General features: G+C 41.8%; 1 protein-coding gene across 1 annotated transcript in view; it reads left to right on the top strand.

Moving 5' to 3' along the window:
* The window catches only part of PHEX (phosphate regulating endopeptidase X-linked), a 196,474-nt gene that overhangs the window by 60,588 nt on the left and 117,850 nt on the right, over nucleotides 1-18,036 (top strand). The window contains exons 10-11 of the mRNA XM_084869560.1: nucleotides 8,591-8,684; nucleotides 12,460-12,588. Coding sequence (XP_084725686.1) covers nucleotides 8,591-8,684; nucleotides 12,460-12,588 — 223 coding nt within the window. The remainder of the gene's footprint in view (nucleotides 1-8,590; nucleotides 8,685-12,459; nucleotides 12,589-18,036) is intronic.

Here is an 18,036-nt window from a genome sequence, read left to right as displayed (position 1 = left end):
TCATCAATAGGTTCTATGACTTTAAGTGAAATGATATGTAATAAAACCAGTTTTACCATGGGCTAATTTAAAAAATGTGTATTTTTATTGATTTCAGAGAGGAAGGGAGAGGGAGAGGGAGAGAGATATAGAAACATCAATGATGAGAGACAATCATTGATTGGTTGCCTTCTGCACGCCCCCTATTGGGGATCAAGCCCACAACCTGGGGAAGTGCTCTTGACCTGAATCAAATTCGGGACCCTTCAGTCCGCAGGCTGATGGTCCATCTATTGAGCCAAACCAGGGAGGTCCACTATAGGCTAATTGATATGAGTTAACTTCCTATAGCATCTCATCAAGGTTGTAATAAGACAATGTTATTTGAGGATCTGCTGTAATTGCTTTTGTAACTTCAAGGCCTAGCACAATGCTTCTCATAATAGATACTTCGTAAAAATTTCTAGAAAATGACCAGATGCCCCAATCACCAGTATCCAGGAGGTGATATATAAGCAGAACCGCAGAGGATAAGGAGGAGTTTTCCAGATAGAGGAGAGTGGAAAAAGGATGTTGCATATGTTCAGTGATGGGACTAGCATGTTGCCTTCGAAGCAGGACTCCAGAGAGCTGGGAAGGCCTTGAGGGGTTGGTTTGGGCTCAGGATGTATAAAGGAAAGGTTTTTAGCATCCTCTCCCTTCTCCCCTGGAGGTACCTTTGAAGAAACAGCCAATCCTTCTCAAGTTGGGTGTCTCCGCTGTGCCTCTGTTCTGAGAATCTGCCAGTGAAAATCACACATGGGTCATGATGATGTTAACCACCATTATGACTAACAGTTACCTGAAAAGAACTATATATTGTTTCTGTTGTACAGATGAGGAATCAGAGGTTAAATGACCTGCCTAAGGACACGCCTCTTAGAGGGAGCAGAGCTGAGATTCTAACTCCGTGACCCTTACTTCTATGTCCTGTCTCCTTTGCATACATGTCTCTGTATGGAAATGAGACACCTTTCAGAAACTTCCCTGTTAGTGTGGAGACAGACAACTCCCCTTTAATTTGCAGGACTACCAAACCATCTAGGGTTGGTATTAGCTGCTCATTTCTTGACGGCTTCATACCCTCTTATATCACGTCTCCTGCCAGCCTGGTGGGGTTAGGACTCTCTTTCGGACTGAATGGCTTTGGGGATGGAGGCACTGATTCTGAAAATTGGTACATGGTACAAATCTAGAGCAGTGAGATCCCCAGAGGTTGTTCCAGAAACTGTTGGCCCTTGAGGGACAAGGAATTAGACGGCAGGGCCATTTGAGGGCTTGGCATGGAGGCTGCCTATAGGGAAATGGAGTCAGAGTTCAAGGTGGAAAGGGAGTGTGAAGATGCAGTGATGTGCTGGGTCTCTCAGGTTTTGGGCATATCTTTCTAACTCCATGTGGAGTGACATCACATAAATAGTTTGAAATCAACTCTAATTTCTGATGTGGCTGAGCATTAGGTGGCAGTATAATTCAGACATTACGGTCAGATCTGCTCCTGGCTTGGGAATATTGACAACCTGGAAATTGGCAAATGCTACAGATCAAGTTTTTCTTGGCAAGCCAGTTGTCTAGAACATCTCTGGGTGATGGGTCTGCGGATTTCCATCCCTTTCTGCCTCTCTTCAGTTCTTCCACCCACTCCTGACTGGAGGCTGTCTTAGATTCCATCTAATTTGGTCTGAGGAGCTAGAATGGGAGGGGGAGGCTGAGGAAAGGTGGGATCAGAGAAATCTGACTTGGGATCTTCTGTGTGCGCGCTCACCCGTACTTCAGCAGTCCGGCCTAAAGCAGACCCTGGGAGCTTTTGCCAAGCGTCTGTGATCTTTTCTGTCCTCAATTTTATTTTCATATAAAGCATGCACAGCATACATTCAAGTGAGATGACTCTCGTTGGACAGGCTTCCCTGGGAAATGTGCTGTTCCGTGGACCTCTTACAGGGTTCAGCAGTGCTGCTGGTGATAGGGCCTCGCTGTTCAAAATATGGCCCAACGAGAGCAATATTGGCCTCGCCTGAGAGCATGTCAGGAATGCAGAACCTGAGATTTCGAAAGTCCTAGTTTAGCTGTGTGTGCGGAAAGATGAGGAGATGGAGTTTTCTTAGACCAGTGCTTCTCACACCTGACAATCATCAGAATATCCCCGGAGGGCTCGTTAAAGCATACTGCTGAGCCCCACCCACAGTTTCTGAGTCCATTGCAGGCCCAGGAGTTTTTTTTTTTTTTTTTTTTTTTTTTTTAACAAGTTCTCAGGTGCTGCTGAAGTTGCTGGGCTAGGGACACAACTTGGGAATCACAGCTTTAGGCATACCTCTGAGCAGCCTCTAGGATTTAGGGAGATTTCTTTGGCTTTGAGAACCTTTGAGAAGAAACTGGTTCACCTCAGGGAGTATGACTGAGAGGAGCAAATGCAAGCTCTGGAATTTGGGGACCAAATGTCAGTCCCGGATTTGACACTTCCTGGGAAGTCCCTTGACCTCTGACCTTTGTTTTCTTCATCTGAAAATGGAGATGATAATAATACCCCCCCCCCCAATAGCATCGGTAATGAGGATCAAAAAGGGTACTTTATTGCCAAAGCTGGTTTGGCTCAGTGGATAGAGCATCGGCCTATGGACTGAGTGGTCCTGGGTTCGATTCCGATCAAGGGCATGTACCTTGGTTGCGGGCGCATTCCCAGTGGGGGGTGTGCAGGAGGCAGCTGATCAGTGTTTCTGACTCTATCCCTCTCCCTTCCTCTCTGTGAAAAATCAATAAAATATATATATTTTAAAAAGGTACTTTATGATCTTTGAAATGAAATACAAATGTTAGCTGCCACTGATTGAGAACAAAGGGCAGCAGATGCTTCTTTAAAAACCTCTTCCTGGTCAGAGACTTTGGGAAACAATTTCATGCTGCTCCGTTAGTGGTAGGTCTCTTCTGAGGTGCTTTGCTTTTCTCTCCTTTATTTCTTGTCATTTGGGGAAAGCACCATACTGCTGACAATGCTTTTTGGAAAAAACAAAGATATTATTTGCTATTTTCAAGTGCTGTTGCTGAGTCTAATTTTTTCCCCCCATCTTGGTGTGCCTGAGCATTAGGTGGCAGTAATTCAGTCATTATGGTCAGATCTGCTCCTGGCTCAGTAATATTAGCACTCTACAGCTGTGTGCTCCCCACGTTCTGTCAGTGTATCTGTCACACCGGAGCAGCTCATCAGCGCCATTGTCTCACTGTGCGAGCTTCCTGCATCCCACCTCCTGGCTCTCCGAGGTCTTGTAATGCTAGCATCTTAGTAATACCTTGCCCATGAAGACCTCACATACTGTTCTTTCTTCATACCTGCAGATTTCTGCTAAGTGCCTTTGTCAAGAGTATTTTGGGGTCTTCGTGATTGGTCAGGAATTTTTTTTCTGAATTACAGGCATTCATGCATCACTGCGTAGCACGGGGAAATCACACAGGCTTAGAGGTAGACATACCGAGTCTGGTCAAGCCTCCATCGTTTATTACACCGGTTCTATTTATGTTGGGCTCCACCCTAGAGATTTTGATGTCATTGTATGGAGGGGCCTCAACATCTGGGCCTTTAAAACTCCCCAGGTTTTTACTAAGTTGGAGACCCACTGCCTATATAATAATGAGGAGTTACTTAATGGTTCTAGGCCTCAAGCTTCCTTGTATGTGCAATGGGTACAATAACATCTCTACAGTTGTTGTGGGGATTCCAGAAAATGCCATGATTTCAAGGGAACTGAAAGGCCCACACTGCTAAATTTTCAGTATGTCTTTTCTACTGCCATCAGGTCCCTCCTAACGGTGTCCCTACTAAATCTGGCTCATCTGCTCCCTTGAGGGAATATTTTTTTTTTTTTTTTTTTTTTTTAATATATTTTATTGATTTTTTTTTTTTTGCCCCCCACCCTCCCTCCCACACATCCCCTCCCTCCCCAGAGTTTTGTGTCCATTGGTTATACTTATATGCATGTATAAAAGTCCTTCGGTTGATCTATTATCTCCCCCAGATCTTCCTCCCCTCCCCGCTGTAATTTGACAGTCTACTTGTTGATTTACTGTCTCTATATCTATCTTTTGGTTCATCAGTTTATAATGCTCTTTGTTATCCACAAATGAGTGAGGTCATGTGGTGTTTCTCTTTCATTGATTGGCTTATTTCACTCAGCATGATGTTCTCCAGTTCCATCCAGTTTGCTGCAAATGATGAGAATTCCTTATTTTTTATGGCCGCATAGTATTCCATTGTGTAGATGTACCAAAGTTTTTGGATCCAATCATCTGCTGACGGACACTTAGGCTGTTTCCAAATTCTGGCTATTGTAGATTGTGCTGCTATGAACATAGGGGTGCATATATCCTTTCTGATTGGTGTTTCTAGTTTCTTGGGATATATTCCTAGAAGTGGGATTACTGGGTCAAATGGGAGTTCCATTTTCAGTTTTTTGAGGAAACTCCACACTGTTCTCCACAGTGGTTGCACCAGTCTACATTCCCACCAGCAGTGCACGAGGGTTCCTTTTTCTCCGCAACCTCGCCAACACTTGTCGTTTGTTGATTTGTTGATGTTGGCCATTCTGACAGGTGTGAGATGGTACCGCATTGTTGTTTTGATTTGCATCTCTCGGACAATTAGTGACTTTGAGCATGTTTTCATGTGCCTTTTGGCCTTCCTTCTGTCTTCTTTTGAAAATGTTCTATTTAGGTCCATTGCCCATTTTTTAATTGGATTATTTATCTTCCTTTTATTTAGTTGTATAAGCTGTTTGTAGATGTTGGAGATTAAACCTTTATCAGTGGTATCATTTGCAAATATGTTCTCCCACACTGTGGGCTTTCTTGTTGTTTTGTTGATGGTTTCTTTTGCTGTAAAAAAGCTTTTTATTTTGATGTAGTCCCATTTGTTTATTTTCTCTTTAGCTTCCATTGCCCTAGGGGTAGTATCAGTGAAGAAGTTCTTTTGGCATACGTCTGAGATTTTGCTGCCTGTGGATGCTTCTAGTATTTTTATGGTTTCCCGTCTGATGTTTAAGTCCTGTATCCATTTTGAGTTTATTTTTGTGAATGGTGTAAGTTGGTGATCTAGTTTCATTCTTTTGCATGTGTCTGTCCAATTTTCCCAACACCATTTATTGAAGAAACTGTCTTGACTCCATTGTATATTCGTGCCTCCTTTGTCAAATATTAGTTGAGCATAGTGATTTGGGTTGATATCTGGGTTCTCAATTCGATTCCATTGATCTATATGTCTGTTCTTGTGCCAGTACCAGGCTGTTTTGAGAACAGTGGCTTTGTAATATAGTTTGAAGTCTGGTATTGAGATCCCTTGAGGGAATATTTTTTGAATTCACATAGGATATCTGCTGGCCAGGGACCTTCTAATCTGTCCCTATGAATCCACATAGCTGTCACACCCAACGAGCAGTATTTTAAGTTTGAAGAACATATAGACCTTGTGTTAGGGCCAGGCTCTGCCCCATTGACATTCTCTACCCTGGATCCCCATTGGTGCCTGTGTCTCCCTTACTACAGCTGGCCTTTTGCCTCTGAAAGCGAGGACCCTGCTCACCACCCCCTCCAAACAAGCTATTCCTGCTTTATTTAGCTTGTCTACAGTTCATGTTCTTGCTTCACCCCCTAAGCCTTCCATCCTTTGGGCACAGCCCACGCCCTGTCCCTCTCATGATGCTTACTCTCACCCCTCAGTTTGAGCTGTGAAGTGTCTGGCACATACTATCGGGTGCTAGTGTCTGCAAAAGCATTCTCGATGTGCTTGCCTCATTTCCCCTGCTCAGCTAAAAGCTTCCAGAGATCAGTGACTATATCTTTCTTGCCTTTCCATCTCCCCAGTGCCTAGAACTATTAGGACATGTCTAAGTGCCCAGAATGTGCTGATTGAGTGAAAGGAGGCTCTCATATGTTCTTATTGTGTGTGCCTTCAAGTCGGCAACCTGATTATATGAATAAGCTGAAATCTGAAGTCCTGTGTCCCCCAACTAGACTCTTAGTTCTCTGAATGTAGGCCTTGGATTCCTATTTATTTACATTCCTCATGGCATCTGGAGCAATACTTGGGCAGCTGTAAATGCCCAGTGAGCACTTCTTGTCTTGCTTAGGAATGTGAACTAAAAAGATCCAAGGGAATGATCTACAACTACAGATGTATTGTAGTAGTCTCAACAGAGCATGGATAAGGGCTAGACTTTACTGACAGCAGGGGCTTCTGAGAAGGAATGCACATATCCCAACAATATCCACTGAATTCAAGAGAAAATCTGAAAACTTCCCTATGTCTATTTTTGATTGAAAAAAGAATTAGGTTTTATAGTGTTCTGCATAGGTGGTCACAAACTCTGCATTTGATCTGTATGGCAGACATGAAGGGTGGAGGTGATAGTGGCACCCGCAGTAATTTGTTTTCATTAGATATATGGAAAATAATTTAGAACTGTTTACACATACATGTAGATTTATAAATTTGATTATCTAGTTTAATCCCCCCCCCAAATGGACAAGTGACTTTAAAAATTCTTGCAGAGAAACAGGAATTATAGGTACTACTAGTAAAGTAAGCACAAGTGAATGGCAAGAAAATGGCAGAAGTGCCTTTAAAAAAAAAAAAACCACAAACATTTTATTGATTTTTTTACAGAGAGAAAGGGAGAGGGATAGAGAGTTAGAAACATCAATGAGAGAGAGAGACATCGATCAGCTGCCTCCTGCACACCCCCTAATAGGAATGTGCCTGCGACCAAGGTACATGCCCTTGACTGGAATCGAACCTGGGACCTTTCAGTCCACAGACCGACGCTCTATCCACTGAGCCAAACCGGTTTCGGCAAGAAGTGCCTCTTTTCCAACTCTAGTGTGTCATCTTGGTTAGCCAGATGACAAGGTAAAAACAGTGGTGGTGTAACCAGTTGTGACAAGGATATGGTCCAAAATGCTTTGAAATGACCAAGAAGACTATATGAAATGTGGATCTACAGCCACTGTCATTGTATTATCCTAATCCTGTATGGATAATGTTTCTGGAAGAATTAACTAATGGTATTTGAAGAACTAATGATTTTTGAAATTACCTTTATTTCACTTTAACTTCAAAATTTCTATTTCTGCATTTGTCAGAACATTTGTAATATGTTCGGCCAATAGCTTATCTCTATGTAAATGAAAATAACTACACATATATTGGCTATATATGCTGAAAAAGGCTTTATTACTAGGTGTGCATGTTTACTGGGTTAGAGTGCTAGGCAAATGAGAGTGTTCTTTAAAAAATTTTTTTTTTAATATTGCAATTGTAGTTGACATACAATATTATATTTATTTCAGATATTCAGCATAGTGATTAGACATTTATATAACTTACAAAGTGATCACCCCCATAAGTCTAGTACAAATGTGGGTTGTTCTTGATGGCCCAGTTATCAGCATCATGTCACACTGCTCTCACACGCTGTCTGATTCAAGAGCTGTCTCAGGAATGTGTGTTATTAGTCACTGTGATAATGGCACAGCTGGGAGGAGATGGGTCATTAAAAATTCATCATCACTGTTGAGTTAGAAGTTAACTCAGGCTACACATCCTCTGAGGTCAAGGCATCTTTTGCTTATAGAAAAAGGCATCACTTGATAGAGTGTAGTGGATTTTTAAGATATGTATTATGAGTATTACATGAGCATGTGGGTTTGTTTATATGTTTGGAAGTGAATAACAACAACAAAAATCTGGAATTTATAATTTGTAAAATATGTTCTTAATTTATATGAACCTCACAATAACCGTTTAAGGTAGGAGCCATCCCCATTGGATGACAAAGGATGATAACATCAGCAAGGGTAAGTGACTTGCCCAAGCTCACATATCTAGTAAGTATAGAACCAGGGTACAAATCTAGATAACTGGTATTAGCCAGTATATAGCTGTTTGTTTCCAGAGATAAGAATTCATCTGTATTATATATATATATATATATATATATATATATATATATATATATATATATATATTTTATTGATTTTTTTTACAGAGAGGAAGAGAGAGGGATAGAGAGTTAGAAACATCAATGAGAGAGAATCATCGATCAGCTGCCTCTTGCACTCCCCCTACTGGGGATGTGCCCGCAACTAAGGTACGTACATAATCAAACCTGGGACCCTTCACTTCGAAGGCCGACGCTCTATCCGCTGAGCCAAACCTGTTTCGGCCATCTGCATTTTTATCAAGTTGCCTAATAATTCAAAGGTGCGGGTGTGGACAGTTTCTAGACATGGAACGCTGGGCAGCAGTGGACTCCATGCCCTGAGAGCGAAAGCAAAATGTTCACAAACGAGGCCTGGAGATGGAATATCCATTTCATCCATCTGTAGTAGGTGGTGAAAACAAGCCAATTTTGGTTAAATGTATTGCCGTTGAATCGTCTTATGTCATTTTTCAAGTGAAATTTCTGCAGTTTTTTTTTTTTTTAATCAAGAGATTCCTCCAAGGGGCTCTGCCAAGAGTTTTCCCTAAGGTGTTCTGCAGAGCATCAGATAGCAACCTAAATATAATAAATATGCATCTCTCTGTTAACAGGACCATTGCCAACTATTTGGTGTGGAGGATGGTTTATTCCAGAATTCCAAACCTTAGCAGGCGCTTCCAGTATAGGTGGCTGGAATTCTCAAGGGTAAGTTTTAAAAAGATTGCAATGTTACATCACTTGATAACTTTACATGTAGGAATAGTTTATATATTAGCTAATCCAATAAAAATCATCTTTAGGAATTGGACAGAGGGAGTTTTGCAGGCCAAGCTCTACTTTTTTTCTTTTCTTTATTTTTATTGAGGTGCATAGGGACATAGAGTAAGGTACAGTTATGGCCCTTCGATATGACCTCAATAAATAGAGTTGATGAGGCTCTGTAAAGATATTTAGGGAAATACTTGGGACCATCACATTATTTTCACTCTCCACCTTTTGTCAATTTATTCCCATTCCCCCCATGTGTTTTTTCTTTTAAAGATTTTTATTGATTTTTTTTTTGAGAGAGGAAAGAAGGAGAGAGAAAAACACCGATGTGAGAGTGAAACATTGATCGGTTCCCTCCTGCACACCCCCAGCCAGGGATCAAGCCTGCAACCTGGGCATGTACTCTGACTGGGAATGGAACTGGCAAACTTTCGGTGTAAGGGATGATGCTCAATCAACTGACCCATACCTGCCAAAGGCCCCCAGTGTTTTTAACTGGTTCACTATAATTATAGTTTTAATATTTCTTAGTGATATATTTGTAACCATTTTTCATTTCAGTAGTCTAAATATTTAAAATGTGCGTGGCATATGTATTAGTAAAGTTTCATCTTTAATTTAGGCATAGAGTTTCGTCTCTAACTTTATCTTGATCTTGAATCTTAGAATCTCTCTTAACTGCTAGGCCAAAGACGCTTAAATCTAGACTCTTGGGAGACCTCATTCAACGTTCTGAAACACTTTCATCTCCTTCCCTCCTCACCTGACTCTTTGACCATTACTTCTCTGCCACTCTTATTCTCATTTGACATTGGTGTTAACTTTTGTCTTTGTTTTAGAGGCTTTTAGAAAAAATCCTCACCCTAGGATATTTTTCTATTGATATTTAGGGAGAGTGGGAGAGAGAGGGAAAGGCAGAAACATCAATGTGAGAGAAACAAACACATTTATCGGTTGCCTCCTGCATGCACCCTGACCTGGGCTCCGCCTGGGCTGCGGGGGGAGATGGAGGAGCCTGCAACTGAGTTATGTGCCCTTGACCGGAATCGAACCTGGGGCCCTTCGGTCCACAGGCCGCAACTCTAGCCACTGAACCAAACCGGCTAGGGTTGTTTTGGGGGCTTTTGTCTGAATAATTCTCCCACCACTAGAGGACTTAATAATTTTTTGGCTTTTAAAAAAAGTAACATTTTAAGCTCTGGCTGGTTTGGCTCAGTGGATAGAGCATTGGCTTGTGGACTGGGAGGTCTTGGGTTTGATTCCAGTCAAGGGCACATGCCCCGGTTGCGGGCTTGATCCCCAGTGGAGGGTGTGCAGGAGGCAGCCGATCAATGATTCTCTCTCATTATTGATGTTTCTATCGCCCTCTTCTTTCCTCTCTGAAATAAATAAAAATATATTTTAAAAAAGTAACATTTTAAGAATTTAATGACTTTAAAAATATTTTTCCTGTATTTGAATGATGAATTTTATAAGCTATGGTTTCATTTAACAAATGTTTTAGTTATCACTGAAACTGGTAAATACCAAAATTCTTAGTGGATCATTACTCTTAAGGAGTAACACAATTATTTTGAATACATTTTGGCCTTTCGAAGTCACTAGACTATTGAGCTTTATATAGAACAGCATAAAACAACTATATATATTGAGGTCATATCAAAGATTTAAATTACAAAACTAGTAGGTTTCATATATGTATGTGTATTTAACTCCTATGGATTACGTAAAAGATGGCACCCAGCTACTCTCTACCGCTGTGAAGGGAGGCAGAGAGAGGTGTAAGAAGCAGAGTGTGAAAATGTGGAGGTTAGGTATGAGAAGATGTTTCTTGAGTGCAAAGTACTAAATATAATATTGAATTGCCAAAGAAAGTTGTAGGGTCGGCCGAAACCGGTTTGGCTCAGTGGTAGAGCGTCGGTCTGCGGACTGAAAAGTCCCAGGTTCGATTCCGGTCAGGGGCATGTACGTTGGTTGCGGGCACATCCCCGGTAGGGGGTGTGCAAGAGGCAGCTGGTTGGTGTTTCTCTCTCATCGACATTTCTAGCTCTCTATCTCTCTGTAAAAAATCAATAAAAATATATTTAAAAAAAAAAAGAAAAGAAAGTTGTAGGGACGTTCTCTCTAGAGGTTTTAAAAATAAGTTCACTCCTTCCCTTTGAGAGGGGTTGTGTGACCAGAGAGTAGAGGAAGAACAGATAAACTTACATGTTAATCCCATTTGCTTTGTGCCAATAACCTGGGCCTAACACTGTTCAAGGGACGCCTCCAGCCACCATTCTCAGGGGCCTCCCTTCCTCACTGCCTGCCTTCACTTCACATTGTGAGTGCTGCGGACGCTCAGCCTCCGAGTACAACTAAATAATATTTATTTCTTTGATTTCATCCCCAAGAGTAAATCTTTGAGCCTTGCAAATCCTGAATTGGAACTTCCTTACTTGTTTTTAAATGTTTTCTTATAATGCTTTAATTGGGACAGATGGGAAAAACATTTCCATCTAGATTTTCCTCGGTGACCAGTGTGTCCTTTGCTGTGACACAATGTGAATATGCTTCCTGGGCTGTTCACGCTGGGCCATGTTCTCCTGGTCTGCCTTGTGAGTTTCTGCCCAGAACAAGGAAACCCTCACTGGGCAAGAATCACCTATTGATTCTAGACCTTTCTTGGTAGAACTTAAGTTCTCAGTAGATACTAAATATTCCCTGGACATTTGGACAGCATCCCGCCACATCCCTGTAAACTGCAGAAAAGCTATGCTATTGTCTTCAGTGTTTCCGAAACTTAAAAAAAAAAAAAAATATTTTATTGATTTTTTTTTACAGAGAGGAAGGGAGAGAGATAGAGAGCTAGAAACATCGACCAGCTGCCTCTTGCACACCCCCTGCTGGGGATGTGCCGGCAACCAATGTACATGCCCTTGCTCGGAATCGAACCTGGGACCTTTCAGTCCACAGACCGACACTCTACCACTGAGCCAAACCGGCTTCGGCTGTTTCACAAACTTTTGACATATGTGTACCCCTTCTATAATTTTCGTAACGCTGAGTACCCCGTACTCATGAGAACGTAGAATTAGGCGCAGCTAAGCACGGTGCAGTGCATATCCCCACCAAACTCCAGTGCAACGCGTACCCCCACCAAACTCTTCCCATACCCCCGGGGGTACGCGTACCACACTTTGGGAAACACTGGTCTAGATCCTTAGTTTAATGGGATAAATTGGAAGGGATGGAGAATTACATTATTTTTCACTATCAGATGTTTTTATTTGGTTTTAATCCTCATTCGAGGATATTTTTTCAATTGATTTTTAGAGAGAGTGGAAGAGAGAGGGAAAGAGAGAGAAATATCGATGGGAGAGAAACTAACCGATTGGTTGCTTCCTGCACACCCTGACCAAGGCCCAGGTCGGGGACGAGCCTGCAACCAAGGTACACGCCCTTGACCAGAATTGAACCCAGGACCTTTCAGTCCCCAGGCCGATGCTCTATCCACTGAGCCAAACTGGCTAGGGCTAAATTTAGTTCTAAATATAACTGGGGACAAGCATACATTTTTTCTTCATCTGATTTTCCCTTTGGCCCTCCTATCAGACACATGCTTATGGGTGGTGTGTGCACTGTTTCATAGACTGTTTTCTTCAGGTTGATTTGTTTTCAACCATAGGTTTTATCCAAGTGAAAGTAAATCTGTATTGATTGTCTCCCACAGGTAATCCAGGGGACAACAACTTTGCTGCCTCAATGGGACAAATGTGTAAACTTTATCGAAAGCGCCCTCCCTTACGTTGTTGGGAAAATGTTTGTGGATGTGCACTTCCAGGAAGATAAGAAGGAGATGGTAAGTGCTGCTCCCCAACTGAAAGCCAGCGGCAGCTAACCAGATCTGACATGGAGATGGCCATCAGGCTGCTAGCAGTTTCATATTGACTGAAAACTTAAACACAGAATGTAATCATGACAATGAAGAAAATTTCGTACTGAGAAAAGTATGAAATCAAGCTGCATAGAGTCAGAATTTCCCCTGGAGAAATTACATGTGCGAAGTCTATGCTGAGGAAAAGAAGGGGCCTAGATAAATTTATGATTGGCTATTTGAACTGTTGTAATTACAAAAGGTAGGGTTTTTTCCACTTAGGGCTCTGTTTTAGAGATGAGAAAGCCAGAGACCCAGAGATAGAGTGATTTGCAATATATGTAACGAATTTTAAGTGGCTTAAAAATAAGATGCAGTTTTTTTCTTCTCTCCTAATACCGTTTTCTAAAAACTAAAGGGGTATGACACTTATCTCACAGAAAACACATTGTGTCTATTTTTTCATAAACTTAAAAAGAAACCCTTTTATTTTGGAAATTTCTAAACATGAAAGTGGAAAGAACAGTGTAATGAATTTCTCGGTACCTATGGTCCCTGGCTGTTCATACCGTGTTTCCCTGAAAATAAGACATCCTCCGAAAATAAGACCTAGCGCATGGAAAGATAAGACATCCCCTGAAAATAAGACCTAGCACAACTTTGGGAGAAAAAATTAATATAATACACTGTCTTATTTTCGGGGAAACAGGGTAATTGATGCCCAGCCAGATGCAATAAGAGGTGAGGTTTAGCTTCATTCATTCAGTCAAAAAGTATTTGTTGAATACCTGTTGTATGTCAGACACTGTTCTAGGCCATGGGATACATAAGAGAACAAAGCAGACCTCACTGAGTTGACATCCAAATGGAAGGGGAGGGGTAGACAATAGAAAACACAATGTGTAAATTAACAGGTGTGTTAGAAGTTGACAGTAACTCTGGAAAAATGAAGAAGGAGCTAGGGTAAAGAGGAATCAGGCATGCTAGAAGATGTGGGTGTGTGGGTTGTGTTTTAGGATTAAATAGGATGGTCAAGGAAAACCTCACTGTGAAGATGACGTTTGTCACAGATTTGAAGGAGGTGAGAAATTAGGTATGGCAATTATCTGGGGCAGGGGTCGGCAAACTCATTAGTCAACAGAGCTAAATATCAACAGTACAGCGATTGAAATTTCTTTGGAGAGCCACATTTTTTAAACTTAAACTTCTTCTAACACCACTTCTTCAACATAGACTCGCCCAGGCCATGGTATTTTGTGAAAGAGCCACACTCAAGGGGCCAAAGAGCTGCATGTGGCTTGCGAGCCGCAGTTTGCTGACCACGGATCTGGGGGAACAGTGTCCAGAAGGAACAGCAAAAGCCATAAGGCATGGTTGTGCCTGGAGAGATATAGGAATGGAGTCCACAAGACTGGAGTGGGAGGAATGAAGGTGAGAGAAATAGACTCTGAGCTCAGAGGAGTAATAGGGATGGTGGCATTTTGTTAGGCCTGTAGGTCATTGTAAGAATGTTGGCTGTACCCTGAGTGAAGTGGAGATCGATTGCAGGCTTTTAAGCAGAGGCCTGATGTCACCTGACTTATGTTGAGAGGATCATCCCGGCTGTTTTGTTGAGAAGAGACTATCGGGCATGAAGGATAGAAGCAGGGAGGAGTTAGGAGACTGTTGGAGGCACTAGGCCAGAGATGAAAGTGGCTTGAACTAGGAGGTAGCAGTAGGAGTGTGAGAAGGGGGTGGGTGCTGAACATATTCAGAAGTGTAGAGTCCATTGCTGACAGATCGGATGAGGGATCTGAGAGTAAGAGCTTTGCGTCTGATTACGTGGAAGTATGGAGTTGTTCATTGATAAGGGGAATTCTGTGCGGAGGCCAGGTTTGGAAGAGGAGATGAGGAGTTTAGTTTTGGCCCTGTCGAATTTGCGATTTATTAGACTTTCAAGTGAAGATGCCTAGGAGGCAGCAGGGTACATAAATTTTGAGTGTAGGATAGTTTTGAAGGTTGGTGGGGAGAGGAGAAGGTGTGAAATTGTTGTTCAGGGGAGTGGGAGAATGAGGAAACTGAGGAAATGCAGCATGGCTTCCTGGAGGCATTAAAGGTCGAGGTGAGTTTGGAGGTCATAAATTTAAAGAGACTCCGTACCTTGGCAGTATGTTCTTGTTCATCTGTTTCAGCTGCATTGGAGGAAGCTGTGCATTTTTTAAAAATATTTTTTTTTATTGATTTCAGAGAGGAAGGGAGAGGGAGAGAAAGATAGAAACATGATGAGCAGGAATCATTGATTGGCTGCCTCCTGCACGCCACATACTGGGGATTGAGCCCGCAACCTGGGCATGTGCCCTTGACCAGAGTTGAACCTGAGACCCTTCAGTCTGCAAGCTGACACTCTATCTTACTGATCCAAACAGGCTAGAAATATTTTTTTTACAAATGGCATGAAGCAAAATATCTAGGCATGATTAGCTAATGTAAGGGAGGAAAAAATGATTTTCCCTCTATCCTTTTAGGTTCTAAGATTCCCTATAATCAAAGACCAGTTAGCAGGATAAAAACAGACACAAGTTTAGTAACTCGTATACCTCCTGTATACACGGGAGGACCCAGAAAGATACGGCCCAGAAACAGGCCAAAGCACCACCTTACATACCATCCCCAGCTAAAGACAAGGAGGTCGGAGTGGGAGGGGCCGTTCTGGGAGAGGACCAGGAAAAGCAGGTAAAGGAAGGTCAGGTTGTTGTGCAGATTTAAGTCCGTGCCTTCTCCAGTGATAAGGTTTCTGGAGACACAGTCATCCTTTTCTTCCTGGTACACAGAGGCAGACACCCTTACAATGGAGATTTTTGTTGCAAATGTTAATATCTCTCACAAAAAGGTAACTCCTCTCTTTTTAGAGCTTCTCTTGTGTCTGGGGCCTCTCAAAACTAATCAGCCCCAAATAATTACTGTGACAAAGAGGCATATTTTGGGGCGGTAGATTTTTGCTCCCCTTCACTAATAACAGTACATTATAGTCAACCATATACAAATATATGAGCAGCTTGGATGCAGGTTGAATTTAAAGGCAAACAGCAGCTTGAATTTAAAGGCAAAGAGAAAAGAAAATCTGCTATGCTATTTCACATGGTTGGTATTATGGGCTGCTACATAATACCAACTGGTTGGTGTTATGTGTTGATATGTAATGCATAACTATGTATTATGTGCTGAAGTTCGTTTTGGAATGCCATGAATCTAAATGCATTTACCTGGATTTTTGATGTGTTTTGATACTTTGGATAATTAAGCCATGTTTGAGATTTTATATTTGAACCTGAAAGTCCTCTTCTTGCATATAATCCCACTGGAGAATTGATGTCTTATTTCAAAATAACTCAATATTCCCATTGTGTGCTTTCTTTCACTCCTTGGTTGGAGTAAATGGGTTGAAATTTATCAGATAATCACAGTGGTAACGTAACCTCTTGGAAGGATATAAAAACAAGGGTTGTTTTTTTTATATGTAGTGGGACTTTTTCATGTTCGGGTGTGACATTCTAAAACAAAGTATGATTTTGGCATTCCTACCCCCCACCCCTTATTTTTAATGTACATGGGCATGGAGGCATGATAGTTACATAGATACTCATCTATTTTGCATAAATTTATTTGCATCCTTTAAGCTGAAGTTGTTTGCCTCAGGGAAAACTTAAATTGGAAACTTACATGAGAAATATCTATATGAATTTTACCTTTTATCTATCTGATTTTATTTTTATTTTTCATACCCTGTTACAGGGCTCCCATCCCTGCTACAGGGCTCCCATCTAATAACTACCTGGAACTACTGATTTATTTACACGAAAAATATTTTTTATTATTACGGTAGTTACAGCCCAAAGAAAAAGAAAAACAGAAAGATCCCCATTGGGACTCAAACTCAGACAGAAGGCTGCCTTTGCTTTATTTACAAAATTCTGTTGTTAAGCAAATGAACACAGTCAGAAGGTTAAACTTCAGGTACTTCTCAGTCTCTGCTGTGTACAGGAATCACAGGAGGATCTCATTGCATTTAACAAGGATCTTTTTAACTTGGGTCTGGGGTAAGCCCCAAGAATTTGCATAACAAGCTCCCAAGTGATGCTGATGCTGCAATTCCAGGGATACTTGGAGTAGCAAGGCCTTCACATCATCCATTTGCAGTTAACCACTAAGAAACCCTGTCCTGGTGATTCATGTGAGCAGGGCAGGCTGCTGAGTTGGACAGCAGTACTTCATTTACAAAAGTCCATTGCATTAGTACAAGGAACCTCTTTCAGATCATTGAAACTTTTCCCTGATTCAAATTGGTTTAAGTGGACTGCCCCAAATCCATCTCCCAACTGTTTAGTTTTCTTTTGAAAAGTGGTATCTAGGTGCCTCCAAGGGACTTCCTGCTTCTCAGTATTTCTGTTTCTAGAGCCTCTGAATGGCAGGTTAGCACCCTTTGTCATAGAGTTTGGGAGAGAGCATTTTAACAAGTAATTAATATAAAAGTTATTGTTCTTATAGTTTATATACTTCATTTCATACTAAGTTTTTGAAATCTCATATGTATTTTATACTTGTAGCACATCTCAGTTTGGATTAGCCACATTTCAATTGCCATGTATGGCTCTTATATTGGACATGTGGTTACCATATTGAGCAGTGACCATCTAAAGAATTGAAGAGGGATCTCGTGAGTTCAGTGTAGCAGAGCTCAATCCCTGGGTGAGCAGGTGCTAGTAGCCAGGATTGGGGAGGTGAGGTCCTCGGTTCCTGACCTGCTAGGTTCATGGAGGACTCTGACATCAGCAGGGAAGGACTCAACCAACACCGGGATTCATGGCCTGGAAATAGGAGTGGGAGCCGAGCTGCTACCTGATGAAGATGTTTCAGGTTCTCTGGCATACCAGCTTAGAGGAGGAGGGGAATTCCAGACCCTCCTCTGATGTAAGCATCTTGGAGGCTCGGTTCTCGTTGGATCAGGGACTGGGTTGGGTGGAGCCTGGAAGTTCAAGATGTTTAGTGCCTGGGAAGTGCAAAGTCAGAGGATCCAAGTTCAAATACCCTCAGAGTCAATTAGGAACATTAAATAACATACATGAATAAAGCTGGCTGGGTATCAGCAAAAACCAGGGCAAGTCCAACAATGAATGGTAATTGTCTCTGGGGCTCGGTGTTTGGGACACAAGAGTGATGGAGAGGCATGAATGCGCTACCCAAGGTTCAGCTCAGGCTGTCTTGTTGCAGATGCCTATCAAGGGTTACTAGGATTTTGGAGTGTTTTTTAGGAAAGTCAGAAATATGGATTTTTATCCCACATTTTAAATCTTGGTCAATACTTTGGAAGCCAAGCTTAAAATATCCTGGGGAATACAATTTTGTGCTTTTAAGCACTAACATTCTCTTTCCAATCTTCAGAACTCCAAATCAGGA

This window comes from Pipistrellus hanaki, assembly GCF_964339955.1.
Source record: "Pipistrellus hanaki genome assembly, chromosome: X".
Classification (NCBI taxonomy): Eukaryota; Metazoa; Chordata; class Mammalia; order Chiroptera; family Vespertilionidae; genus Pipistrellus; species Pipistrellus hanaki.
The sequence above is the reverse complement of the archived record's forward strand: the minus strand, read 5'-3'. Positions and strand labels throughout refer to the sequence as shown.